The sequence below is a fragment of the Macaca mulatta genome, chromosome 6 (genome assembly GCF_049350105.2).
Source record: "Macaca mulatta isolate MMU2019108-1 chromosome 6, T2T-MMU8v2.0, whole genome shotgun sequence".
In the NCBI taxonomy this organism is placed as follows: domain Eukaryota; kingdom Metazoa; phylum Chordata; class Mammalia; order Primates; family Cercopithecidae; genus Macaca; species Macaca mulatta.
The window spans coordinates 159,096,680-159,118,781 of NC_133411.1; the positions used below are offsets into that span (position 1 = coordinate 159,096,680).

The window sequence follows — 22,102 nt, forward strand, 5'->3', positions numbered from 1 at the left end:
GATCACTGCTGGCCTCCACATCCCTTCAGCACTGCCAGTCAGTCTGGCCTTGCTGCCAGAACTCTAGACGGGCTACAAATCCTGTTCTGGGTTCCAGTCCATTGCCTGGACCTCCCATTAGCCCTGGAGCCCCCGAGGGCTGGGTTTCGGCTTACCTCTCCTCTGAGTCCACACCCTTGCTGGGGCTGCTACAGCTTGGTCAGACTCTATGCCTGACCGAGTGGCCGGTGGACGGAGTGAGTGGCCACTGACGGAGCAATGGCTGAGACCCCCAGCCTGATGAATCCAGACCTCAGCATGGAGGCTGCCTCCTCTCCACTCCACCCAAAGGGCCCAGTTGGGGTTGGGGTGGTGACGGTAGTTACAAAGTGGGGCTCACACTGGCCCTTACAAGCCTCGAGTCTCCTCCACCCTCAAGGCCTCGGCCTCTTTGCTGTGCTTCCCACTCTCCCCATCCACCCCCGCCAGATCCGCCTCTCCCCTACCCTGCCCCGCTGGCCACCCATGATGTCCCATGGAACTTATTCCCTCCTCTTCTGTCCCCAATCTGTGCTTCTTTGCTCCCCAGGGAGTCCTGTCCCACCTCCTCCTCCCCATCCATTGCTATAACCTCAGTCCCTAAAACCACACCTGGCACATGGTAGGTACCTGGTACTATTTGTTGAATTACTAAGTGAATGCCATTCTTATGCTTAAAATATTTGGATGCAGGCTGGGCGCAGTGGCTCATGCCTGTAATCCCAGCACATTGGGAGTCCTAGGAGGGCGGATCACGAAGTCAGGACCAGCCTGGCCAATATGGTGAAACACCGTCTCTACTAAAAATGCAAAAAATAGCTGGGCATGGTGGTGGACTCCTGTAATCCCAGCTATTCAGGAGGCTGAAGCAGGAGAATTGTTTGAACCTGGGGGTGGAGCTTGCAGTGAGCCGAGATCGCACCACTGCACTCCAGCCTGGGCAACAGAGTGAGACTCTGTCTCAAAAACAAACAAACAAACAAACAAAATTTGGATGCTTCACCATGTTATCAGTAAAGGAAAAAGGCCAAAATCCTAAAATGGCACATAAGGCAGAGGCTTCATGACTCTACCTCTTCCCGCTCCAACTTCATCTCTCACCCTTATCCATTCTCTCCATGCCTTCCTCCTCAGGGCCCCAGACCAACATCCCTCTTCTCCTCCCTCCTCCCACTCATCACACATCTCGGTCCTGGGAAGGAAGCCTGCATCTTCTAGGCAACCATCGCTGGAGGCATGAAGGAGCCCTCTTGCAGCCGTCCCAGGCCCTGTGGGCTGGTGCTCAGCTTCCCGCTCAGGCTTTAGTCACACAAAAGTGTCACATCTGCCTTGGCTCAGAGTTGGTCTTCCACTCAGGCTGTCCACACTGTCTGCCCAGATACATACTTGCTCAGAGAATGTGTATGCATGTGTGGAAGCATAGGTGAAATGAGGGGATGAGAGAAGCCCACCCATCCACCACAGGGCAGGGGACAGGAGGCAGCCCTAGACAGGCACGTGCAGGAACACGCCCAAGGACCTGCATACACAGAAACCAAAATGCCTCGCATGGCCTTTGGAGCCCTGCCTGCTCTAGATCTGCCGACCCCTGTAGCTCCATCCCACAGCACTTCCTTCCCCTTTATCTGCCGCCCTTCCAGCCCCTAAGTATCCACACACTCGATCCTCCAGCCAGATTGAGTTGAATTCCTTTCATTTCTAGGAACTCATTTTGCCTCTGGGCTTTTACACAGGCCATTCCCTCTGACTGGGACACCATTCCACACCAGGCTAACTCCTAGTCATTTTTTAGGTTTTGACCTAAAGGTCCCTTTTCTAGAATACTTTCCTGGATCCCATAGCTGGGCATGGGACCCCTTCTCCCTCTAGGCTTTGCCCCTAATGTGGTGATCCTGGGGGAAATTGCCAAGTTCCTTGTCTGCCTTCTCTCTCTGGACTATGGGTACTGGGAGGTCCGGGCAGGGTTGAACCCTTTGACCTTTATACTTCAATGAGAAGTTGGGTCCTCATATTTACTGAATGAAGAAGAAATATGAATAAATGAAGCACACGCATACAGGTGCATGTATGCATAAGGAGGGGCAGGTAAATACACAAAAGCATCAAGACACTAGTAGGCATTGTTCATATGTGCAGAAATAACACATGTATGTGTACCTGCTAACAGAGGTACATTGTACAGCAGGCATATGTGTACGGGAATTATGCTTGTACACTTTCCTAGAAAGGTGTGCTCCAATTATATGCTTACAGACATGCACTATGCCAGTTTGCATGCATGCAAAGGAATTGTACACGCATTGCTTGTACACATGTATAGGAATTGTGTACCCACAGGTACATGCATACAGACATACACTGTGGGTTTAAACAGATGTCTGGGGATTAGGCACGCTCATGTACATGGCTTACGAACATGTGGTGGGTTTACACACATGGACAGGCATAGTGCACACGTGTATGCTTATACACATACACTCTAGCTTTACAGGAGTGACTGGGGATTGGGCATTCTTCAGTACACGATTTACATATCTACACACAGAGGATTTGCACCTGTGTTCAAGGAACAGGCATGCACATTACATGGCTTACGACATACATAAAGTATATGTACACCACACTGAAGGGCATAGTGCTATTCATATCCATGGTTTATAGACTTGTGGTTGTATGCATGTGTACCCATATTGTGTATGCTGGAACATGTTCCTATGCATGTACACGGCAGGGTTTCACGACGCTCCTGTTTGCCCTGGGCATGCTAACTCCTTTGGCTGCTGTGGGTACATGGGCACAGCACCAATTAGGCAGAGTTAAGGTAGGGGTTGGAATCATCAGGGGCCACAGAGGCTGGGGACTCACAGTGTGGCACCACGATGACCTCCTGCATGTCCTGGCCCACAGCGTTGCGCAGCGTGCAGCGCACCGACAGTGGCCGATCCACGTGCTGCAGACGCAGTGTGCTCACCACCTCAAACTCCTGCTCCTCCTCCCAGTATGTCACGTTCGTCTCCAGCTGGCTCTCCTCTTCAGAACTGTTCCCCAGCAGCATGGGCGGCAGCTCGCGTGGACACCTGCCAGGAGAGCCGGTAGGGTTGCCTGCCAGCCCCTTCCCCTTGCAGACAGGGAAACTAAGGAGAAACTGGTGGAAGGAGGCAGACGTGTCCAGTTCCTCTGTCCCACTGCCTGGTTCCGAGCGGGCTCCTCCTGTGCTCCCTCTACTGGTCAGCAGGGGGTGCTCCCAGCCCGGAACTGACAGTGCTGATTGCAAAATCCATTCTTACTTGACCCTCGGGGTCACACAGTGTATGGGGTAGAGGCAGAACCTGCACTGAATCCTGCCTCTGTCCACTACATTAGAATCAGCCTGGCCAGGAGTGCAGAACTGATCTACAGGGCCGGTGAGGTCTCTGGGGCTCAGACCCCACACTTTGCTAGGCCAAACTGCCCAGGGGTAAAGGTAAGGAAAAGCGATCACTTAGGTCATACAGAGTAGGACCAAGGAGGCGGTGACCTGTCCTCCTACGATGCAACGCTATGCCTGTAACAATATGCCATGAAGAACGGGCGGGACTAGATAACCTTCACGAGTTTTTTCTAGCCAGCTGGGGGACCCTGGGCGACTGAGGCCCGGGTCTGCTCACCTTTTGAGGTCTCTGCAGGCAGACCAGATGATGTTCGGCTGGGGCATGCCCCGGCCACGACAGCGGACTGTCTGTTCCCCGCTGTCTGGGTGGCTCTCACTTAGCTCCAGCACGCGGACAGGGACTGCATGGAGAGGGCACTGGGTCAGGAGGCGGGAGAGTCAGGACAGTTAACAGGACAGGTCCTCGGGGAGGACCTGACTCAGAGTCCCTCTTGTGGGAGGAGGGATGTAGACTGCAGGTGAACATTAAATACCAGGAATCAGTGTGAAAATCAATGGGTTCGCTTCTGGGTACTTCAAAGGGAACGCCTCAGCAGGGTGCTAGTCTGTCTTTAACACCTCTCTGAGACTTGCTAATCTTCCCTTTTAACAAAGGGAGCCTAGGCCTCAAGCTCAGAGCCCTGGGCCACCAAGCTCATGAAGCCAGCATTTAATAGCATTGTTTGATCTTCTCTGAGTTTATTTTAGGGGTTGCTTTATATTTATGATATATGATGCCAATTTTCCACCTACAATAGAAAGGTTACATTTTGTCTTTCAAAATAAATTTATTTTTAGAAAGTTAATTGACAAAACATTAAGTCATTATCATATCATTCCTCTGCTCAAAACCCTGCCATGGCTCTTCATTTCAGTCATAGTAAAAGCCAAAGTCTGGAACAGGCCCGCAAAGACCTATTCGATTTGCCCTTCTCCCAGCCCCCACTGCCCTATCCCCATTCCGACTTCATCTCCCACCTCTCTCCTCACCAGTCCTGTTCCCACCACACAGGCCTTTCAGCGACTTCTCTGGCCTTTGCACTGCCTGAGGCACCCTTTCCTCAAATATCCATTGAGCTAATGTCCTCACCTTCTTCAAGTCTTCATGCAAATGTCACTTCCTCAGCTCTGATCACTGTATCAAATGTGCAACTCTCACCATTACTTTGTGCCCCACTCTCAATCTTCCCTACCCGGCCCCTGTTTTTCCTCTCCCACAGTGTTAGTTACCTTCTAACCTATGTAATTTGCTGCAGTTTGCCTCCCTACTGTTCGTGTTTGTCTTCCCCTACTCGGATGCAAGCTGCACAAAGGCAGGGAGGGAAGTTCAAGAACCTTGAACAGACAGGCATATGGTAGTTGCTCAGTAAATACCTACTGAGTTAATAGTACAGTATAAGTGGAATGTAAGAAGGAAACATCATGGCCTTGGTACTTAAGCGCCTGAAGTTTTGGAAACACCCATCTAGCCCAGTGGCCTCCTTATACAGCTGGGGAAACTGAGGCCCAGAGGCGAGGTTCACACGGCAGTGGGTCAGTGGCTTAGAATTCATCTCCTGAGTTCCAGGGTCCCTCTCCCACCCTCCTAAGAGTGGGTGGACAGTGCAGGAAGGGAGAGGGAATGGGAGCAGGCAGGGGAAGCAGAAGGGACATGGGGAGGGGTGTGCTCATCACCATTGATCTGTAGCTGGAAGGAGAGCTGGACCTCAGCGTCCTCATGGAAGGCCCGCATGGTGTAGTGGCCAGCCTCTGCCACCTTCACCCGAACGAGTGTCAGCTCTGACACATACCTGGGGAGCAGGAAAGGCAGCTGTCAGTCAGAAGGCCTCTTACAGTTCTCCCCACCCTCCTGGTATAAACAGGAACAAGGACCAGGGAGCGGAAGAGCTTGCCAAGGTCATCTAGGCATTGGTAGCAGAGCCGGGACTCAAACCCGGTCTCATAAATCCTCACCCATAGGCAGTTCCCCTAAGCCAAGAGGGAGGGTTGAGATGGACTGTGGGTGGGGGTGGGGAGCATTGAAGGGAAAGTCCTATTTCTCTCCCCTTCAGACAGGTGGACACTGCTCCATCCTAACCTGTCACAGTCTATCGGCCAGGCAATCTCTAGCCTCAGGGATACCACAGGCCATGAATGGTCTGCCTGGCACCCTCTTCCCCAGTCATCTGCCCGTTTACTTCTTAGCTGCTACTGCTGGCCCCACCCATCATAAGCACAACTAAACATCTGGGTGATCATCTGACCGGCGTCTGTTTCCTCCACTAGACTAGGAGCTCTAGGAGGGATGAACTGGCAGTTCTGGTCGCTGCAGCATCCCCAGCACCTGGCACCTAACATGCTCTCAGAAAGTTGGGCCTAGGTTTGTGGCTGAAAGCCAAGGGCTGCCTGGTGGCTGCAAAGAAAAATAACTTCAAGAATGGGGTGGGAGAGCGAGCTGCTCACCTGGTCTCTGACACGTTGCGCGTGGACAGGGCGATCTCGCCTGCGCTGGAGTCGCCCAAGGTGCGGTTGTCTTTGAACCACAGGACGGTGGGCGGTGGGTAGGCCTCGAACACTACCTGCAGTGTCCGGCTCCGGTGCAGCTCAGCAAATTGTAGTGCTCCCACCTCTCCCAGGAGCCGCACGTAGCCACTCTCTGCAAGGGGTGACCATCAGGGGCGGGCCCTTGGGGCAGGGCACCAACTGAATCCCAAAGGAGGCCAGCCTGTGAGGCGGGGCTTCAGGCCTACGGACCCTGCTGGCCATGAAGTTCCCCGAGCTGAGGTTGAAATTGGGCTGGGGACGGGGCCTGGAGAAGGGGCCGAATTTGGGGCTGATGTGGATGTCGGGGCTGGCTCCCAGGTAGGGACCAGAGTTGTACTAACAGTTCTCTGTTCTGGGTCAGTAATGTGGCTGATTCTGGGACTAGTGATAAAGTTGAACTAGTGGTAAGGTTGAATTTGGGGATGGGGCTTCCTGGACCTGGGATGGCAGTTGGGCTTGGAAGTCAGGTTGGGGCTGGGGCTCTGGCTAGTCAGAAAGTCTAGGTTGAGATAGGGTTGGATTTGGGGTTGACACTGCATTTTGGTTTGGGTTTGTCTTGGTATTGGGGTTTTGGTTGGCACAGAGGCTAGCTAGGGCTGCACTGGAGTGTGGCTGACTATATCCCGGGGCTGTGACAGGCGGTGGGTCCAGCTCAGACTGGGGGTTGGGCTGAGCCCAAGGCACGCACCAACCACAGTGATGTTGATGGCCTTTTCATCCTGATGGTCATTCACACTCTCTGTCACATTGCAGGTGTAGGTCCCTGAGTCTTCTAACTCGGCACTGGGGATGTGCAGGATGGAGCGGATGTGGTAAGGCATATCCAAGAGGAAGTCGGTCACCGGCTCCACCAGCCGCCCACTCTGCAGCGACAGGTTGGGCAGGCCCCCCAAATCAGGAGGGGCCGGGGGAAATCAGTTTGCAGTTCAGATATTCACCCCTGCCTGGCCCCCCCTCCAACCCCTGCCTGGCCCCACATTACTTCTTTGCGGGGGTACATCCACTCGAAGTTGACCACCTCATTCCCGATCACAATGCACATGAGGGTAATGTTCTCACCCTGGCGGACCACCGTCTGCACTGCATTCACGGAGACGTTGATGGATGACACTGGTGGAAAGAGATTGGCTTAGGGCTGGGGAAATCACCACCAGCCACCACTTCAGCTTGGGGATAGGGTAGGGGCTAGAGAGGGAAAGGATGACTGATGTAGAAGATTCATTCATTCAACAAATATTTACTGAATACCTACTACATGCCAAGTACTATTCTGGACACTGGGGCAACAGTAGTGAACAAAATGGACAAAATCTCTGTTCTTATGGAGCTGACATTCTAGAAGGGATAACAGACTGGAAATCAAAGTACACTCTGGAGATCTACGTACAGGAGAAATGTATTGAGCACATACCATGTGCCAGGTACTCTCCATCTTTTATTGTATTTAATCTTCACAATGATCCTATGAGGTAGGCAGTCATTATTATACCCACGTTACAAGAGGGGAAGCAGGCTCAGAGAGATTACGTGCTTTGTGTAAACTTACTCAGACGGGAAATAGCAAAGCTGGGATTTCGACCCAGCTGGCTCAGAAGCTCGTGCCCTCACCAACCATGTTACACAGGCCAGCTCTGCCGCTATCGAATTCTGCGACAGAGGACAAACTCCATCCTCTCTCTGCGCGTGAGTTTCCTCATCTGTAACATGGGGAAAACACTATCTCCCTTCCAAGGCTGTGGTGAGAATCCACTGGGAAGTGGAGTCTCACACTTTGTAAACTGTAAAGGGCTATTGCTCTGTGGAGGGTTATACTTGCCTGGGCTGAGCATCAGGCCAGAAAGGGGGCTCACCCTGGAGTCTGTAGACATAGTAGGCGTCGGAATCCACCTCCCTGTCCCCAATGGTGGTTTTGCAGATGTAGCTTCTGTCCTCAAAGATACCAGAAAAGCCACGCTGGTGATCGTAGGGGACAGGCAGTGCAATGTCCCCTTTCTTCTCGTGCAGTGTCACCACCAGTTGTGGGTCTGTTACTCGGCATGGAATGGTGATCTCAGTTATTTCCGTAAGAAAGATGAATAGTTCCTCGGCGTCATTAGGGAGGAAGCCCACGGTGGGATCTGCCAGGAGTGGAGCCATGAATGAGTCAGGGAAACCGGGTCTCTGGCCATCCCTTGAATTGCTGTGTGGCAAGTCATTTGCTGTCTCTGGCCCTCTGTCGCCCCGTTACAGAATAGGGATACTCCCAGAGGAGCATAAATCAAATGTCAGAGCTGGTCCCTTCCAGCTCTAATGTTTGATATTGACAGCGCCAGGGTAAGAAAGAAGGCAAGTCACAAGTTGAAATGCAGCTGATATCTGGAGCTTGGAGAATGGGGAAGACGGGATGTGGGGTCAAGAGGGAGCAGATTGGAAGCAGCTGAGAATATAGAGTTCTTGGGAGGCAGGAATGGGGTGACTGGCAGGGAGCAGGCAGATCATCCAGACCAAGGAGTGGGGGCGAATACACTGCCGGACTGAGCCAGGCTGGTTCCATGATTGTCTGCTTTTCTAGGATGGCGGCATTTCACAACAAACTAAAGCACTCTCTGGACTTCCCCTGGTGCCTCCAGTTGAAAAAGGGGTAAGGAGTGGGCACACAGCCTGGGGACCCTTACCTGGCACAAAGATGTAGAGCCGTTTCCGCTCATCAGGCTCCAGTCCACGGGAGTCATTGTAGGTGCAAAAGTATTCTCCCGTGTCTAGCCCAGTGAGGTTGGTCAGTGTCAGCACACTGGAGAAGGTATTGTCCTGGGCCTTGGCCATTTCCTGTGGGAGCTCCTGGGACATCCGCTCCCACACCACGGGAGCTGAACCCGAGCAGGTCAGAACAAAGGTGCTGGAGACATTGAGGATAAGCTCTGGCCCCGGGGGTGTGATGACCAGGCCCTGAGAGACCTGCGGTTCCAGCAGTAACAGCAGGGGCAGCAACAGCAGCTGGCCTTTGGGAGAGGAGGTATCAGACATCAGGGCACAGGGGCCTCAGCACCTCTCGCAGGGCTGAGCCTGTGAGGAGGCCACATATGCACAGCCCTCAAGTCCTTGAGGAGCACAGCTCCTTTATCTGACAGACTGGGGCTCTCCAGCCACGGCTCTGAGGATCACTCACCCAGCTTCAGGGCCCCAGGGATTCCTCCAGACTGCCTATGTCAGTCCCTTTAGACCCCAGCCTCTAAATCCTTCAGCAGTGCTGTGTGTAGGCAGTAGGCACCAGAAGGGGCCAGGAAATCCTCGGGAAGCAATTCCCTGGCCTCTAGTTCCTGCATTGCTTCCCAGGTCACTTTCTGAGCCTCCTCCCTACAGCTCCCCGCCCCCTCCCCCGACTGCCCAGGTTCTGCCCAAGGCCCAGAGGTGCCTCTGGGTGGGAGAGGGATGGGAGGGAGGGGCTCAGGTAGCTCAGAGTGGGGGCAGGAAAGATGCTGAGGCCCCTCTGGGCTGGAGGGGCCTGGGTTTGGGGGTATGCGTGTGTCAAGTGATTGGTTTCCCACCATGACATCCCCTGAACAAGGATTTTGCAGGCCACACCCTCCATGCCCCCTGGTGATAAAGATCAGGAGGGGAGGTGGGCAGTCAGGCAGCCAGTCCATCTGACAGCCAGCTGCCGGGCAGGCTGCTGGCTGGTCATTAATTTCTGGGTCAGCCACTCAGCCCCTGCAGAGCCGAAGACATGTTAATGGACAGGACTGAGGGGTGGGGTGTGCTGAGAAGCCCAGCAGGGACTTGGAAGCTCCCAGCTAATGAGGGGTCCAAGCCGGGTGCCGCGGATCTACCAGACCGAGGCCAGGAGGCCAGGGGTGTGTGCCAGAAGGTAGGATGGGGTCTGGAGGACCAATCAAAGGATGTGAGTTGATGGTTCTGGACAAGCAGGGGCCACTGACGCTTTCTGAACTGAAGGGCTGGCAGCTGGAGGCCTCCACAGAGCCCACTGGAAATCCCGGAAACTAAAGCCGAAGAGCAGGGCAGTGTGCCTGGTGCTTCACGCCCTGCCACCAGCACACGTCACCCCTGCCAGCTCCAGGGTTCCACTCCGCAGCCCCCCCCAGCTCCCCTACCTTATCTCCCATCTACCTACCTTTGAGGGCCAGAGCTGGCATCGCACCCGGAAGCCGCATGGTGTCCTGCAGAGTTAAAGAGGAGTTTAACACCTGGCCCAGGGCAGATGGAGGCAGCGCCAGGAGCTATCTCACCACCTGGCTCCTGCAGAATGAGCCCCAGCTTGGGCCACCCAGCCTTCATGTCCGAGGGGCTGAAGTCAAAAGCCACCACGTTCCAAGCCTGAAAGGGCACTCAAGACCACAGACCCTCTCCTCTCCACCCCAGATTCAGCCTTAGGGGGCCTGGCCCTTGCTTTGGCTCTGGTTGTGACTCTCATGTGGCCCCGGCTGCATCCCCAGCCTCTCTCTGAGCCTTAGTTTCCCCCTCTGTACAGTGAGGGAGGGGAAGTTGGGCTGGATGGTGTCCAGCGGCCTGCCAGCTCTGACAGCCTGTCCTCCGGGTGACAGTTCCAATACCAGGCTCTTATCTGCCAGGACAAATATTTGGGAAAGTGTGATGAAAGGCCTGGGAGGAGGAGGGGGGAGGCCAGAACCCAGAGAACTCCCGCAGCTCCACAAGCACAACAGGAAACGGAGGAGGCTGTGGGCTGTGGGAAGGGAAGCGGGGGAGCCGGGGCTGTGGAATGTGGGAGGTGGGCCTGGACCCCTTTACTCAGCTCAGAGCATATAGGGAGGCCCAGGGGAGAGTGGCTAGGGGCTGGGCCCAGGAGAGGTACCCTCGAGCAGCCGGGCCTCATAGGTCCTTGGAGACCAGTGAAGCCAGGCTCCCCACCTCTACTCTCAGGGTGCAGATGGAGAAACTGAGGCTCTGAGAAGGTGAGAAATTTGCCCAAGATTCCACAGCAGAGCCTGTCTGAGAGGGAGACAGAGAAAGACCTGAAATGACAGAAGCAGAAAGAGACAAAGACACAGAGACAGAGAAGAGGTGTCCAGAGAGACAGCACCAGAGGCACTAAGAGACAGAAGCACTAAGAGAAACACTAAGACAGAGGCACTAAGAGACAAAGACAGAGACAGACTGAATGGGGGCAGCCCTTGCTCTCCTCTATCTTGGAAGACACACCTCGGGTCCCAAGAGACCACCAGGAGCCAGGTATGCCAAAGTCTGCCTGTAGCATTGGCAGGAAGGAGGCCAGAGGATGGGGGGTCGCAGAGCATGAGCTTTGGGAGGTGATGACGTGACGAGGCAACAAGGAGCCTCCTCTGGCCGTGGGGCTGCCCGGCCTATCCTGCCTCTGAAGGCCATGCCCAGCTTGCCCCCGCCTCCCCATCTCATCCCTTTTAGTTTTCAGTTTAGGGCTGCGGACCGGGTTCAGGCCCCAGCACGCCACCTCTTGTACCATCACTCTCCCTGTGGCCTAAGTCCCCAGCTCTGGAAGTGGATGATGGTGAGTGCCGTACCTACCAGGGCGGCATTCACATGTCAGGGGTGGGACAGAGGCAAGGCTCCCCCAGCCTATGGAGCCCCAACCTTAGCTCTGCCCAACACCCCATGAAACAGTCTGAGCAAATCAGCTCTTCTCCTCCCCGCTCCCTTTCGGACTGCCTGCCTGAAGGTCTCCTCATTTCTTCCTCTCCCCTCTCTGATCTGCTCCTGACTCGAAGCCCAGCCCTTCTGACGCCCCCTCCAGCCTCTGCTCCCCACCATCCCTCTGCCCCAGCCCCTCCAGCTGGATGCTAGGCCTCCTTGGTCAGGAGGGAGCAGCGCCAAGGCGGAGCCAGCAGCCCCCACAGAGGCCCATCTGCCCCTCCATCGGTGCCCCTCTGGCTGCCCCCTTCCTGCTAGAGATCTCAGCCAAAGAAAATCATTAGCAGCCGAGGCTGGGGGAGGGGGTCACTTCAGCCTCCCTGCCCCTCCTCTCCCAGTCTCCCTGGCTGGCCACACTGTTTATTATTCTAAAGGAGGAATTTGGCCGGCTGGCCAGGAGAAGGGAGGTCACTGCAGCGGGGCTGGCCTGGCTCTGGAAGTCTGGGCTGGCCATGTGGGCTGGGCCTTCATGGCATGCAGCCCCCGACCCTGCTCCCATGTGGTACTCTATCCTCTCCCCTTCAGAATCCCTCCTGCTGGGCCTGGGGCTGGGGGTAGCTTAGAGACTCTGAGCTAGGGGGGATGCTTTTTGAATGGGCAGCAGAGGCCCAGAGAAGGACAGAAGCATGCCCCAGTCGCACAGCAAAAAGGCAGATTCAAGCTGTGGGGAGGGGACAGGCAGGCAGTGTGGATGCTGTAGGGAGGGTGTAGGCACACCAGGGATCTCGGACTGGCTTCACTGTGAATAGAGCAATCAGCTCCCCTCCTAAGCGCCCTGGGACCCACTATGAGACTGAGCGAGTCTCCAGCCTCTCTGGACTCTGCTTCCCCATCCATACAGAGAGGTTGGCAGGTGTCATTTCAAAGAGCGGTCCCCATGGTGAAGCTCTGCCTTTTTGACTGGCCAAAGAGAAGATTCTAGTCACCATGAATCGTACTGGGGTGTTTTGAGGCGGTGGGGGCTAGTAAGCAGGAGGGGGTTACGTTCCTGAGGCTAGAGTCACGTGAGAATCCACCAGCCCTCTCGCTCCACGGATGGAATTTCCGTGACTATTCAGCCACAGACTTGCTGTGTGGGCTTTGACAAGTTGTTTCCCTCTCAATTAAGAGTTAGACAACAGGCTGGGCGCGGTGGCTCACGCCTGTAATCCCAGCACTTTGGGAGGCTGAGGCGGGCGGATCGCAAGGTCGAAAGATCGAGACCATCCTAGCCAACTTGGTGAAACCCCGTCTCTACTAAAAATACAAAAATTAGCTGGGCATGGTGGCGCGTGCCTGTAGTCCCAGCTACTCGGGAGGCCGAGGCAGGAGAATCACTTGAACCTGGGAGGTGGAGGTTGCAGTGAGCTGAGATCATGCCACTGCACTCCAGCCTGGTGACAGAGTGAGACTCTGTCTCAAAAAAATAAATAAATAAAAATAAAAAGAGTTAGACAGCAGTGTTTCAGGGGACTTTCCGCTGGTGATGTGGAACCCCAGGAGGTGGCCGGGAAAGAGTGGTAGGGAAAAGAGGCTAGAGGGCCAGGGAGGGCAGAGTAGGGCTTAGGGCACCCAGACATGACCTCCCAGGCCATCTTGGATGACTCCCTGACACCCCCCATTGTCCACCCAATGCATTAGGCCTCTTTGTGCTTCCCAGAGGCTGCTCTGGTTCCAGCCCATCCCAGGGAGGCCCAGGCAGCTGACTTGGTGGTAGTGGGTTTGCCTGTGACAACTTCCTTTCTTTAGGAGGACTGTACTGCAGGGAAGGGCCACCTAGGACAACCTGGATGTCACAGTCAGAGAGCAGGCACTCCCCCCATCTGCTGTACTCTCCTGCCCAGGGAGGCCTCTAGAGCAGAGAGAGGGAGGGGACCCCTAAGGGTCCCCCTTTTGCCCATGAAGAGAGTGCTGTGTGCCAGGAACCCCTCCTGATTCCTCCTATTCTGGCTAGGTTGTAGGCTCAGAGGCCCAAAGTGGAGGTCCTGCCAGCTCCTCACACGACTCAGAAGGACCCCCCTTAGGGGAGCAGAGTGAGGATCCTAAGCCCAGGGGAGCAGAGTGAGGACCCCAATCCAGGGGCACAGAGTGGAACCCCAAGTACAGGGGAGAGGAGTGGGGGGCCCCAAGTCTAGGGGAGTGGAATAAGGACCCCAAGTCCAGGGGATCAGACTGGGAACCCCAAGTCAAAAGGGAGCAGAGTGGGGGCCCCAAGTCCAAAGGAGCTGAGTAAGGACCCCAAGTCCAGGGGAGAGGAGTGGGTGCCCCAAGTCCAGGAGAGTAAGCTTGCTTGGGGAGTCATTCTCAGAGCCCCAGACTTCCCTCCTCCCAGCACATACAATTCTCCACTCCTTTCCCACCGCCTTAATCTAAATAAATCCAGCCCATCTTGGCCACATCCGCCAGCAACAGCTTCCCTCCCTCAGGGTCCTGAGGCTCCCACGACACAGGCAGGCCAGGGAGGGGGCCTTGCATTGCTGCGGGGTTGATGGGGGGAGCCTGCACATGGTGAGCACATACACACAGTACAGATGCACAGATGCCTGCCTACGCGCTTCCTCACACGCTCCTCTGAAACACAACACACACGTAGGCAACAGACCATGTGTGTGCCAAGCCCTCATGCAGGCACTAAACATGTGTACACCCACACAAAACACATGTGTGCAGCTCCCACTGTGCCCACCACCCGTGGAGATGCTCCCGTGTACAACAGTTCACATGTGTATGCAGCACATACAACATGCATGGAACGTGTGCACATAGAACCCCAAATTCACCTGAACACGCAGCCATATGCATGAACAGACAAGCCAGAAAGCCCGTGTTACTGCACCAGGAACCATTCTGAGCACTTGGCATGTATTGGTTCACTTGATCCTCAGTCAACTCTATGAGGTAGATACAGTGATCATTTCCATTTTACAGGTGGGGAAACTGAGGCAGAGAGCATTTAATAACTGGGCTAGGAATGCAGAGTCAGAAGGGGTAGAACAGAGATTAAAGTGAAATGGTGTGACTCGGTGCTCTCTGCCACCAGCTCCACCGCTTCTGTGACCAACGTGCCTGTTTGGTTGGCTCTGGAGAGAAGGCAGTGGGGACTGATAGAAACAGATGGATTTGAGAGTTACTTAGCTGAGAATCGACAGGACTGGGTGATTTAATATTGAGGGGCTGGAGAGGGAGGTATGCACCTCTGTATCTGGCTTGGAATACTGGGAGGCAGGAGTGTGTGTGTGTGTGTGTGTGTGTGTGTGCACGTGCACGTGCTGAGGGGAGGATGCCGTTTTCTGAGATGAGAATAAGGTCAAAGAGCAGGAGTGAGAGCTGCGACTGAGCAGGTTTAGGATAGGGAGGATCTGTGGGCACTGAGGGGACAGTGGGATGCTCAGTCTGGAGGCCGGGAACAGGCCGGGTAGAAATAGCAGTGAGATGAGGGAGAGAGGGCCATGCTGCAGGGAGACGGGGGTGCTGGGGGCAGGCAGTCTCAGGCCTGGGATGCTCTGAATAAACCAAATGCCTGAGGGAGGAGGAGGCCTGGCCATGGGGTTATGGGGTCAGAGTCTTGGAATGTCAGCACGCCAGAGCCCTCAGGGATCATCTATCTGATCTAACTGCCTTCCTGTGCTCGATTGTGCTTGTGGGGAAACTGAGGCTTAGGGAAGGAAAGCAAGAGGGCCCATTGTTTTGGCCTAGACAAGATGGGCTTGGGTGGTCCGTGGGGCTGAAGCTCACCTGCCTGCACAGCTCCCCGCCTCCAGCCCCTGCTAAGATGTGAGGCTGATGGCTCAAGGCCCCAAGGTTCAGGCTACAGCTGCCCCTGCCCTTTCCACAGCACACCTCTGTCCTGCCACACATTGACCTTTGTTTAAAGTCACTTTCTCTGCACGGGCCCAGCCAGGCAGGGATTGGCGACTGAGACTCAGTGGAGGTAATTTGCTAAGTTGTTGGGAGAAGTGAGCCGAAGACTCCAGGCTCCTGACCCAGTCCAGTCTTCTGTCCTCTGTACCGGGGCACTTTACAGGCCTGGGACAGACTTTGGAGGGGGGTTGGAGTGGGAAGTAAGAAGACCTGGCTCTAGTCCCAGTTGTGACACCCACTTATAGGATAGTGGTCCCCCCTGTCTGCAGGGAATACATTCCTAGGCCCCAGTAGATGCCTGAAACTTTGGATAAAATCAAACCCTATACATACTATGTTCTTCCCCCTACAAATACATACCTATTATAAAATTTTATTTATAAATAAGGCACAATAAGGGATGAACAACAATAACTAATAATAAAATAGAACGATGATGACCATATACTCTAATAAAAGTCATGTGACTGTGGTCTCTTTCTTAAAATATCTTACTGTACTCTATCACTCTTCTTCTTGTGAAGATGTGGAATGACACGGTGCCTACATGATGAGATGAAGTGAGGTGATGGCGTAGACATTGTGAACGAGCGTTAGGCTACTACTGACCTCCAGACATTATCAGAAGGATCAGGTCATCTGCTCCAAGTGATCCTGGACCACTGAGCCATGATGGTGTTGATGGCTGGATGTCAGGAGTGGACTTTGTTGATGACTAACAGGAGGGTAGTGTATATGGACAAAGGGATGATTCACTCCTGGGCGGGACAGACAGCACAGTGCAGGATTTCATCACACTACTCGGAACAGCACAAAATTTAAAGCTTTTAAGTTGTTTATTTCTGGAATTTTCCATTTAATGTTTTTGGACCACAGTTGATCTGGGGTAACTGAAACTTCAGAAAGTGAAACTGCAGCTAAGTGCGACTACTGTACAGTCCTGACCCTCTCTGAGCCTCAGTTTCCTTATCTGTGCAAAACGGTGGGCAAGATTGTCTTGGGAGCACTTTCAGGGCTGACGTGCTGTGGCCCTCAGGGCTCCACTCTGGGAAGGCAGCTGTGCTGAGTTGGAATGCTGGGCTCGGGGTGGGGGTGCTGGGGAGGGACCCATGTCATGACTCAGCTCAGAGAAGGCTGCCAGTTCCAGGCCTGGGAGTCTGTGGGGGCAAGAGGCATCTGGAGCCAGGGATGGAGTCCTCCCGCCAGCAGCTAGAGTGTAAGAAAGGGATAGCAGCATAGCCTGGGCCTGACGGTGAGTCTGGCCCATGTGGCTGTCCCCAAGCAGGCTGAGATGTGGGTGTGATCAGGTCATGTCATCAGGGAGCCCCATCCTGGGAGCCAGGTAAGACAGCAGGATCACAGGGTGAGGAGACAGTTACAGGTGGAGGGGAGAAACTGGGGAAGTGGCAGAGGTTCCCACCGCCCCTATTCAATCCTATGCTCGCTCCACTTCCAGTTGGAGAAGGCTCAGTGCTCCACCCCTGCACCATGAACCTCACCACCAGCCTCGGGATCACTCTGAGGGCTACAGAGAGAGAACAGCCTGGCACAGGCCACACGGTCTTGGAGCCACTCTCTGTGCCATGCTGCTTCCAGGCCCAGGGGCCTCTTTATGTTTCCAGGTACATACAAAGTCCCCTGAACAAAGCAGCAGAAATCGACTAAGATGGGGCCTGGTGTGGGCTCCCGCTGTTCTGGAAGTCCCAACTGGATGGCAGAACAGTGCTGGTTCCCTGGAAGCCTGCTGAGCCCCCTGCACCCACCCCTCCAGCACAGGCTCAGCTGCCTCTGGCTGTCCCACTGCTAAGCTCCTTACCTCCAATCTGTCCCCTCCACCTGTTCTCACACACCAGCCAGAGGGACCTTTCTGAAACACCTATGTGACCTTCCCAGCCCTCCTCTGCTCTCCATCCCCCTCAGGCAAAGACTGGCTTCTCCACCCAGCCTTTGAGAACGTTCCGGCCCTGGCCCTGACAGCTCCCTCACAACTGAGGGAGGAAGGCGGCTGCCCCCACAGCTCCCCAGGGCCCAAGCCAGGCCCTCACACTCGTCACTCACTCGTGCTCCTCTCCCCATGAGGCCTCCCCAGGGAACACAATGGAAAGAAATGACCTATTTTCTGGAAGTCCAAAATAAGATGAAACATCTGTCTGGAACGGAGCCAGGCTGATAAAGAACGGGCTGATCCCCCAGCCCGAGCCCCGATCCCCTGCAGCAAACACCCCCTCACCCGTCAGAGTGGGTGTGCTTGGGGGTAGGGGCAGCCATGCTGGCTGGCTACTTGGAACGATGCATGGGAAAGCACTCAGTGTGTGCCTCACGGCTGCTGGGGCCCAAGGGAGGGGCCCTTCGTCCCCAGGAAGGCTGGGAAGCAGCCTAAGAAGGAGGTCAGTGAGGGAGGGAGGCCTGCTGCACACCCCTGCCCACCGGCTGTAGAGCAAGCACTTCCTGCCTCCTGCGGCACCTTGAGGGCGACCCCCAGGGCCCTATGGATTCCTGGCCCAGAGTCCTCCCACCCACCCCGGCCCCATCTGGGCCTCTAGCAGCCTTAAAAATAACAATAATAATAATAGCTACCTCTGACTTCGTACAGTTGACCCATGAACTACACAGGTTTGAACTGTGCAGGTCCACTTTCACACATGTGAAACATTCACACCCTTCCCACCCTTTCACCTCCTCCACCTCTTCTGCCTCTGCCACCCCTGCGAGCAAGGCCAACCCTTCCGCTTCCTCCTCCTCCTCCTCAGCCTACGTAACGTGCAGACGAGGGTGAACACTTTTTCAGTGATCTACTTCCACTCAATGAATACTGAATGTATTTTCTCTTCCTTGTGATTTTCTTTTCTCTAGCTTACTTTACTATAAGAACACAGCATATAATATACATAACAGACAAAATATGTGTTAATTGACTTTATGTTATCAGTAAGGCCCACAGTAGGCTGGCTATTAGCAGTGAAGTTTCTGGGGAGTCAAAAGCTATACATGAATTTTCGACTTTGCGGTTGGCGGTTGTCCCTAGCCCCCTCGTTGTTCAAGGGCCCACTGTACTTATCACCCACTATCTGTGCTAAGCTCCTTATGTGAGTGATCTCACCGAGTCCTCAGAACAATCCCATGATATCGGTGCTGCTTCCTCATTTTACAGATGTGGAAACTGAGGCACAGAGTGGTTACATTGTTTGCCCAACAGCTTGCCAGTGGTGGCTCCAGTGTTTAATCCTGGGCAGACAGGCTCTAGAACACACAGCCCCAATGCCCATGTGACAGCCCGTCTGTGGCAGGAGGCAAAGATGAGGAGCCCCGCAAAAAGGACAGCCCGGTACCTGGCACAGAACAAGCTCAAATTAAAAAAAAAAAAAAAAAAAAAAGTTAATTAGCTGGGCATGGTGGCGTGCACCTGTAATCCCAGCTACTCGGGAGGCTGAGGCAGGAGAATTGTTTGAACCCGAGATTGCGCCACTGCACTCCAGCCTGGGCAACAAGAGTGAAACTCTGTCTCAAGAAATAAAATAAAAAATAAAGTCGTCAGCCTCATCCTTTCGCCTTCTTTGTCCTGACTTCTCCTTTCATTCTTTCATACTCTCTTTTGAGCTGGCTAAAGCTGAAGCTGACAGTTTGAGTGGGAAACAGTCACACCATTTTTCACAGAGTCCTACAATCTTAGTACATTACCCCATTCACATCTCCCCCACCTTCTCTGCAGTTGCACACCTCCCATGACAGGGATCTCACCACGTCACCTGTGGCCCATTTCATTCTTAGCCAGCTTGGAATCTTCAGAGGCCAGACTATTGAGAATTGTTAATTACACTGAGTACAGTTTATCTCACTGTATTCTCTGCTTATTGGTCCTGCTTCTATCCACCAACCACCCACTCTCCAAACACAGGACATCTTCCTAGTTATTGTTCTCATCCCCGTCCCCAATCTGGAAACAAACAAAAGCCCCTACTAATTTAGAGCCAGGCACTCTGCTAAATGAGATGATGTAGAGATTTTGCTTCATCCTCACGACCACCCTGTGAGGGGGGCACACTCATTATTCCCATTTTATAGAGGAGGATACTGAGTCTCAGAGACTTTTGGTAACTTTCCCAAGATCACACAACAAGTAAGATGCAAAGGAACTGGAATGCAAACTCAGGCCAGCCTGGCTCCAAAGCCTATATTCTTCTTTTTTAGAGACAGGGTCTTGCTCTGTTGCCCAGGCTGGAGTACAGTAGCGTGGTGGCATGATCACAGATCATAGCTCACAGCTCACTACAGCCTCAAACTCCTGGGCTCAAGCGATCCTCCTGCCTCAGCCTCCTGAGTAGCTGGGACTATAGGTGCGTGTCACCACAACTGCTAAAACCTGAATTATTGCCCGTCATGCCAGACTGCCTGTCTCCTGATCAGAAACAGTTCTGTCCATCAGTCCACAGAGAAACGTTCTCCCTCTAATGGGGTCCATACGGAATCCAGGATCTCAGGGATGAGAAGGTCCTCAGGGATCTGGGTCCACCTCTGCTCTGACTGAGGAGTAGTGTATGCAGGGGGCCTGCCCTGGGTTACCAATAATTTAAAAGTCAAGCTAGAGATAGAACTCAGGACTAGGGATAGAACTCCACAGCTTCACTGCAGATGTCGAGGGTCAGCACACAAGGCTAGGAGAGGGGTCTTTGCTTAGGAAAGCCAGGTTCTGGCAGGGGCAGTGCTCCTGCGGGACAGAGCATCCGGGCAATCAGCCCAGGTGTGTGGCCGGCTCTGCCCCAGGCCTGCTGTGCTCAGGGTCCAGGCCCGCCCCTGTGGGGGCCCCAGCATCCCCTTCCACTGTTTGCAGAGGGCCAGGGCCTCTGTAGCTGCAGAGTTCCAGGCCTCCACCATCCTGCGGCTGCCCTCCCCACCCCCACCCCCCAGAGCCTCATCTCCGGCCGGTGCCATGGCAACAGAGAGTGCCAGGCCCTGGCAGCCAAAGGAGCCCCTGAGAGGGGTCCCAGGCTGAGACTGAGGAGGGGGGTGCGGCAGGCGCAGACAAGCAAACCTTCTGTTCCCCGGGCTGCTGCCAGCCCGGAGCAGCCATGGGCTGGGGTGGGGGCCGCAAACAGAATGGGTTCTCTGAGCCAAGTGGGCAGGGGACAGGCAGGCCTTGGGCCATTCACACTGACCCACCAGCGCACAGCCTTCCCCCACAGGCCCAGATCCTGCAAATAGGGGAGGGGTAGCTAGCTAATGAGTCAACTCTTCACTTCTCCGTGCCAATTACCGAACATTGAGATTCCCCTCAGAGCCCTCCTGGGCAGCAGAGCAGGAGGGCAGAGAACCCCCATGTTTCACTGACCCGCTCACTGTCTCAGCATCCATCCTCCCACCGCTGTCTTCGGTCATTCACTTAACCTCCCCTCTGTGCCTCAGTTTTCTCATCTGTGGATCGCAGCTCATAACTGGGTTGCCAGGGCTATTGAAGGAGTTAACACAAGCAAAATGCTTAGAACAGGGTCTGGCACACAGCCCTCTGCAAAGTTGGTGGCCACATTATCATTATTCATTCACTCAAGGGAGAAGTCACTCACTCACTCGGCCTTGCGCGCACAGCCAAGACTCCACGGGACTAGGCTTCTCAGCAAAGGTATGCATGTAATAAATGAGATGGTGCAGGAAGGCCTCTCCCAAAAAAGCCTCCTCAGGAAGAGGTAGTTGCTATGATTATTGGTACTATCAGTAGCAACAGTCCTCTTCAGTGTACTGAGGCTCAGTGAGGAGTGTCTCATCCTAGCACACCCAGGGATTTGGTGGCCAACCTAGGGCGAGACCCATCTAATAACCTTCACTCCACTGTCTGTCAATTACTTCTTTCCTGAACCTTTGTCTTAGTCCTTTAATATGACTTCCCACAAATCAGGATACTTACCTAACAACAAACAGTCTGGACTCTCTCCAAGTTCCTAATATGGGATTAGGCCTACAGTAGGTGCTCAACAAATGCATACACAGTATGAGAGATTAAATGGCTCTGCAGGGTCAGCTCTTCAGTCCTGGGCCCTTGGCTGCCTCCTAATAACACAGAATTCACTAGGCTAGGGAACTGGCATGGGCAGGCAGTGGTGACTTTCCTTCCAGGGAGGTGATGGGGATGAGCTGGTGAGGGCAGAACAGACATACGGCACTCTGAAGTCAACAGGCTGAGCCTGATGCCATCCAGGGCAGGGAAATGGCATGGGAGCCCTGCCAGGCTGGGAGCAGTGGTTCCAGCTGGAAGCCACTTACTCCTGGGTCCAAGTCCCAGTTCCACCACCTCGTAACTGGGTGACCTCTCTGAGTTTAACTTGTCTGAGTCTCAATTTCCTGGGAAATGGCATGGGAGACCTCCTTTTCCATTGCTGGGGGGGTGCAGAGATGATGACGCACAGCACTTGGCACATCATAGGTGCCCAGTAAATGGTAACTAATACGAGTATATGATTACTCCAGTGGGGAGATGGAGTATGGCTTCCTGAGGGAGGTGGCCTTGAGCTAGGCCTCCAGGGTTTCTTGAGTTTTTTGGCAGATGATGCCAGGGAAAGGTACTGCCAGGGCTCTGTGAGAGATGGCAAGGCATCTGGGAGAAATGGCAGCGAGAGATCTGTTGGGCTAGAAACTGGGGCTCTTCAGCAAACAGGTAAGTGATGGCCAGGGAAGGAGGCAGGGAGACTTCAGGAAAGGTCTGTG

At 54.2% G+C, this 22,102-nt stretch overlaps 1 protein-coding gene across 1 annotated transcript in view; it reads right to left on the minus strand.

The window, feature by feature from the left end:
• PDGFRB (platelet derived growth factor receptor beta) overlaps positions 1–22,102 on the minus strand; it is a 42,353-nt gene that overhangs the window by 13,074 nt on the left and 7,177 nt on the right. The window contains exons 2-10 of the mRNA XM_001107595.5: positions 10,059–10,104; positions 8,605–8,928; positions 7,801–8,067; positions 6,933–7,060; positions 6,639–6,813; positions 5,870–6,062; positions 5,102–5,217; positions 3,666–3,789; positions 2,884–3,095 (exon numbers count right to left, since the gene is read on the minus strand). Of these exons, the coding sequence (XP_001107595.2) occupies positions 2,884–3,095; positions 3,666–3,789; positions 5,102–5,217; positions 5,870–6,062; positions 6,639–6,813; positions 6,933–7,060; positions 7,801–8,067; positions 8,605–8,928; positions 10,059–10,098 (1,579 nt within the window). The 5' untranslated portion in view covers positions 10,099–10,104. The remainder of the gene's footprint in view (positions 1–2,883; positions 3,096–3,665; positions 3,790–5,101; positions 5,218–5,869; positions 6,063–6,638; positions 6,814–6,932; positions 7,061–7,800; positions 8,068–8,604; positions 8,929–10,058; positions 10,105–22,102) is intronic.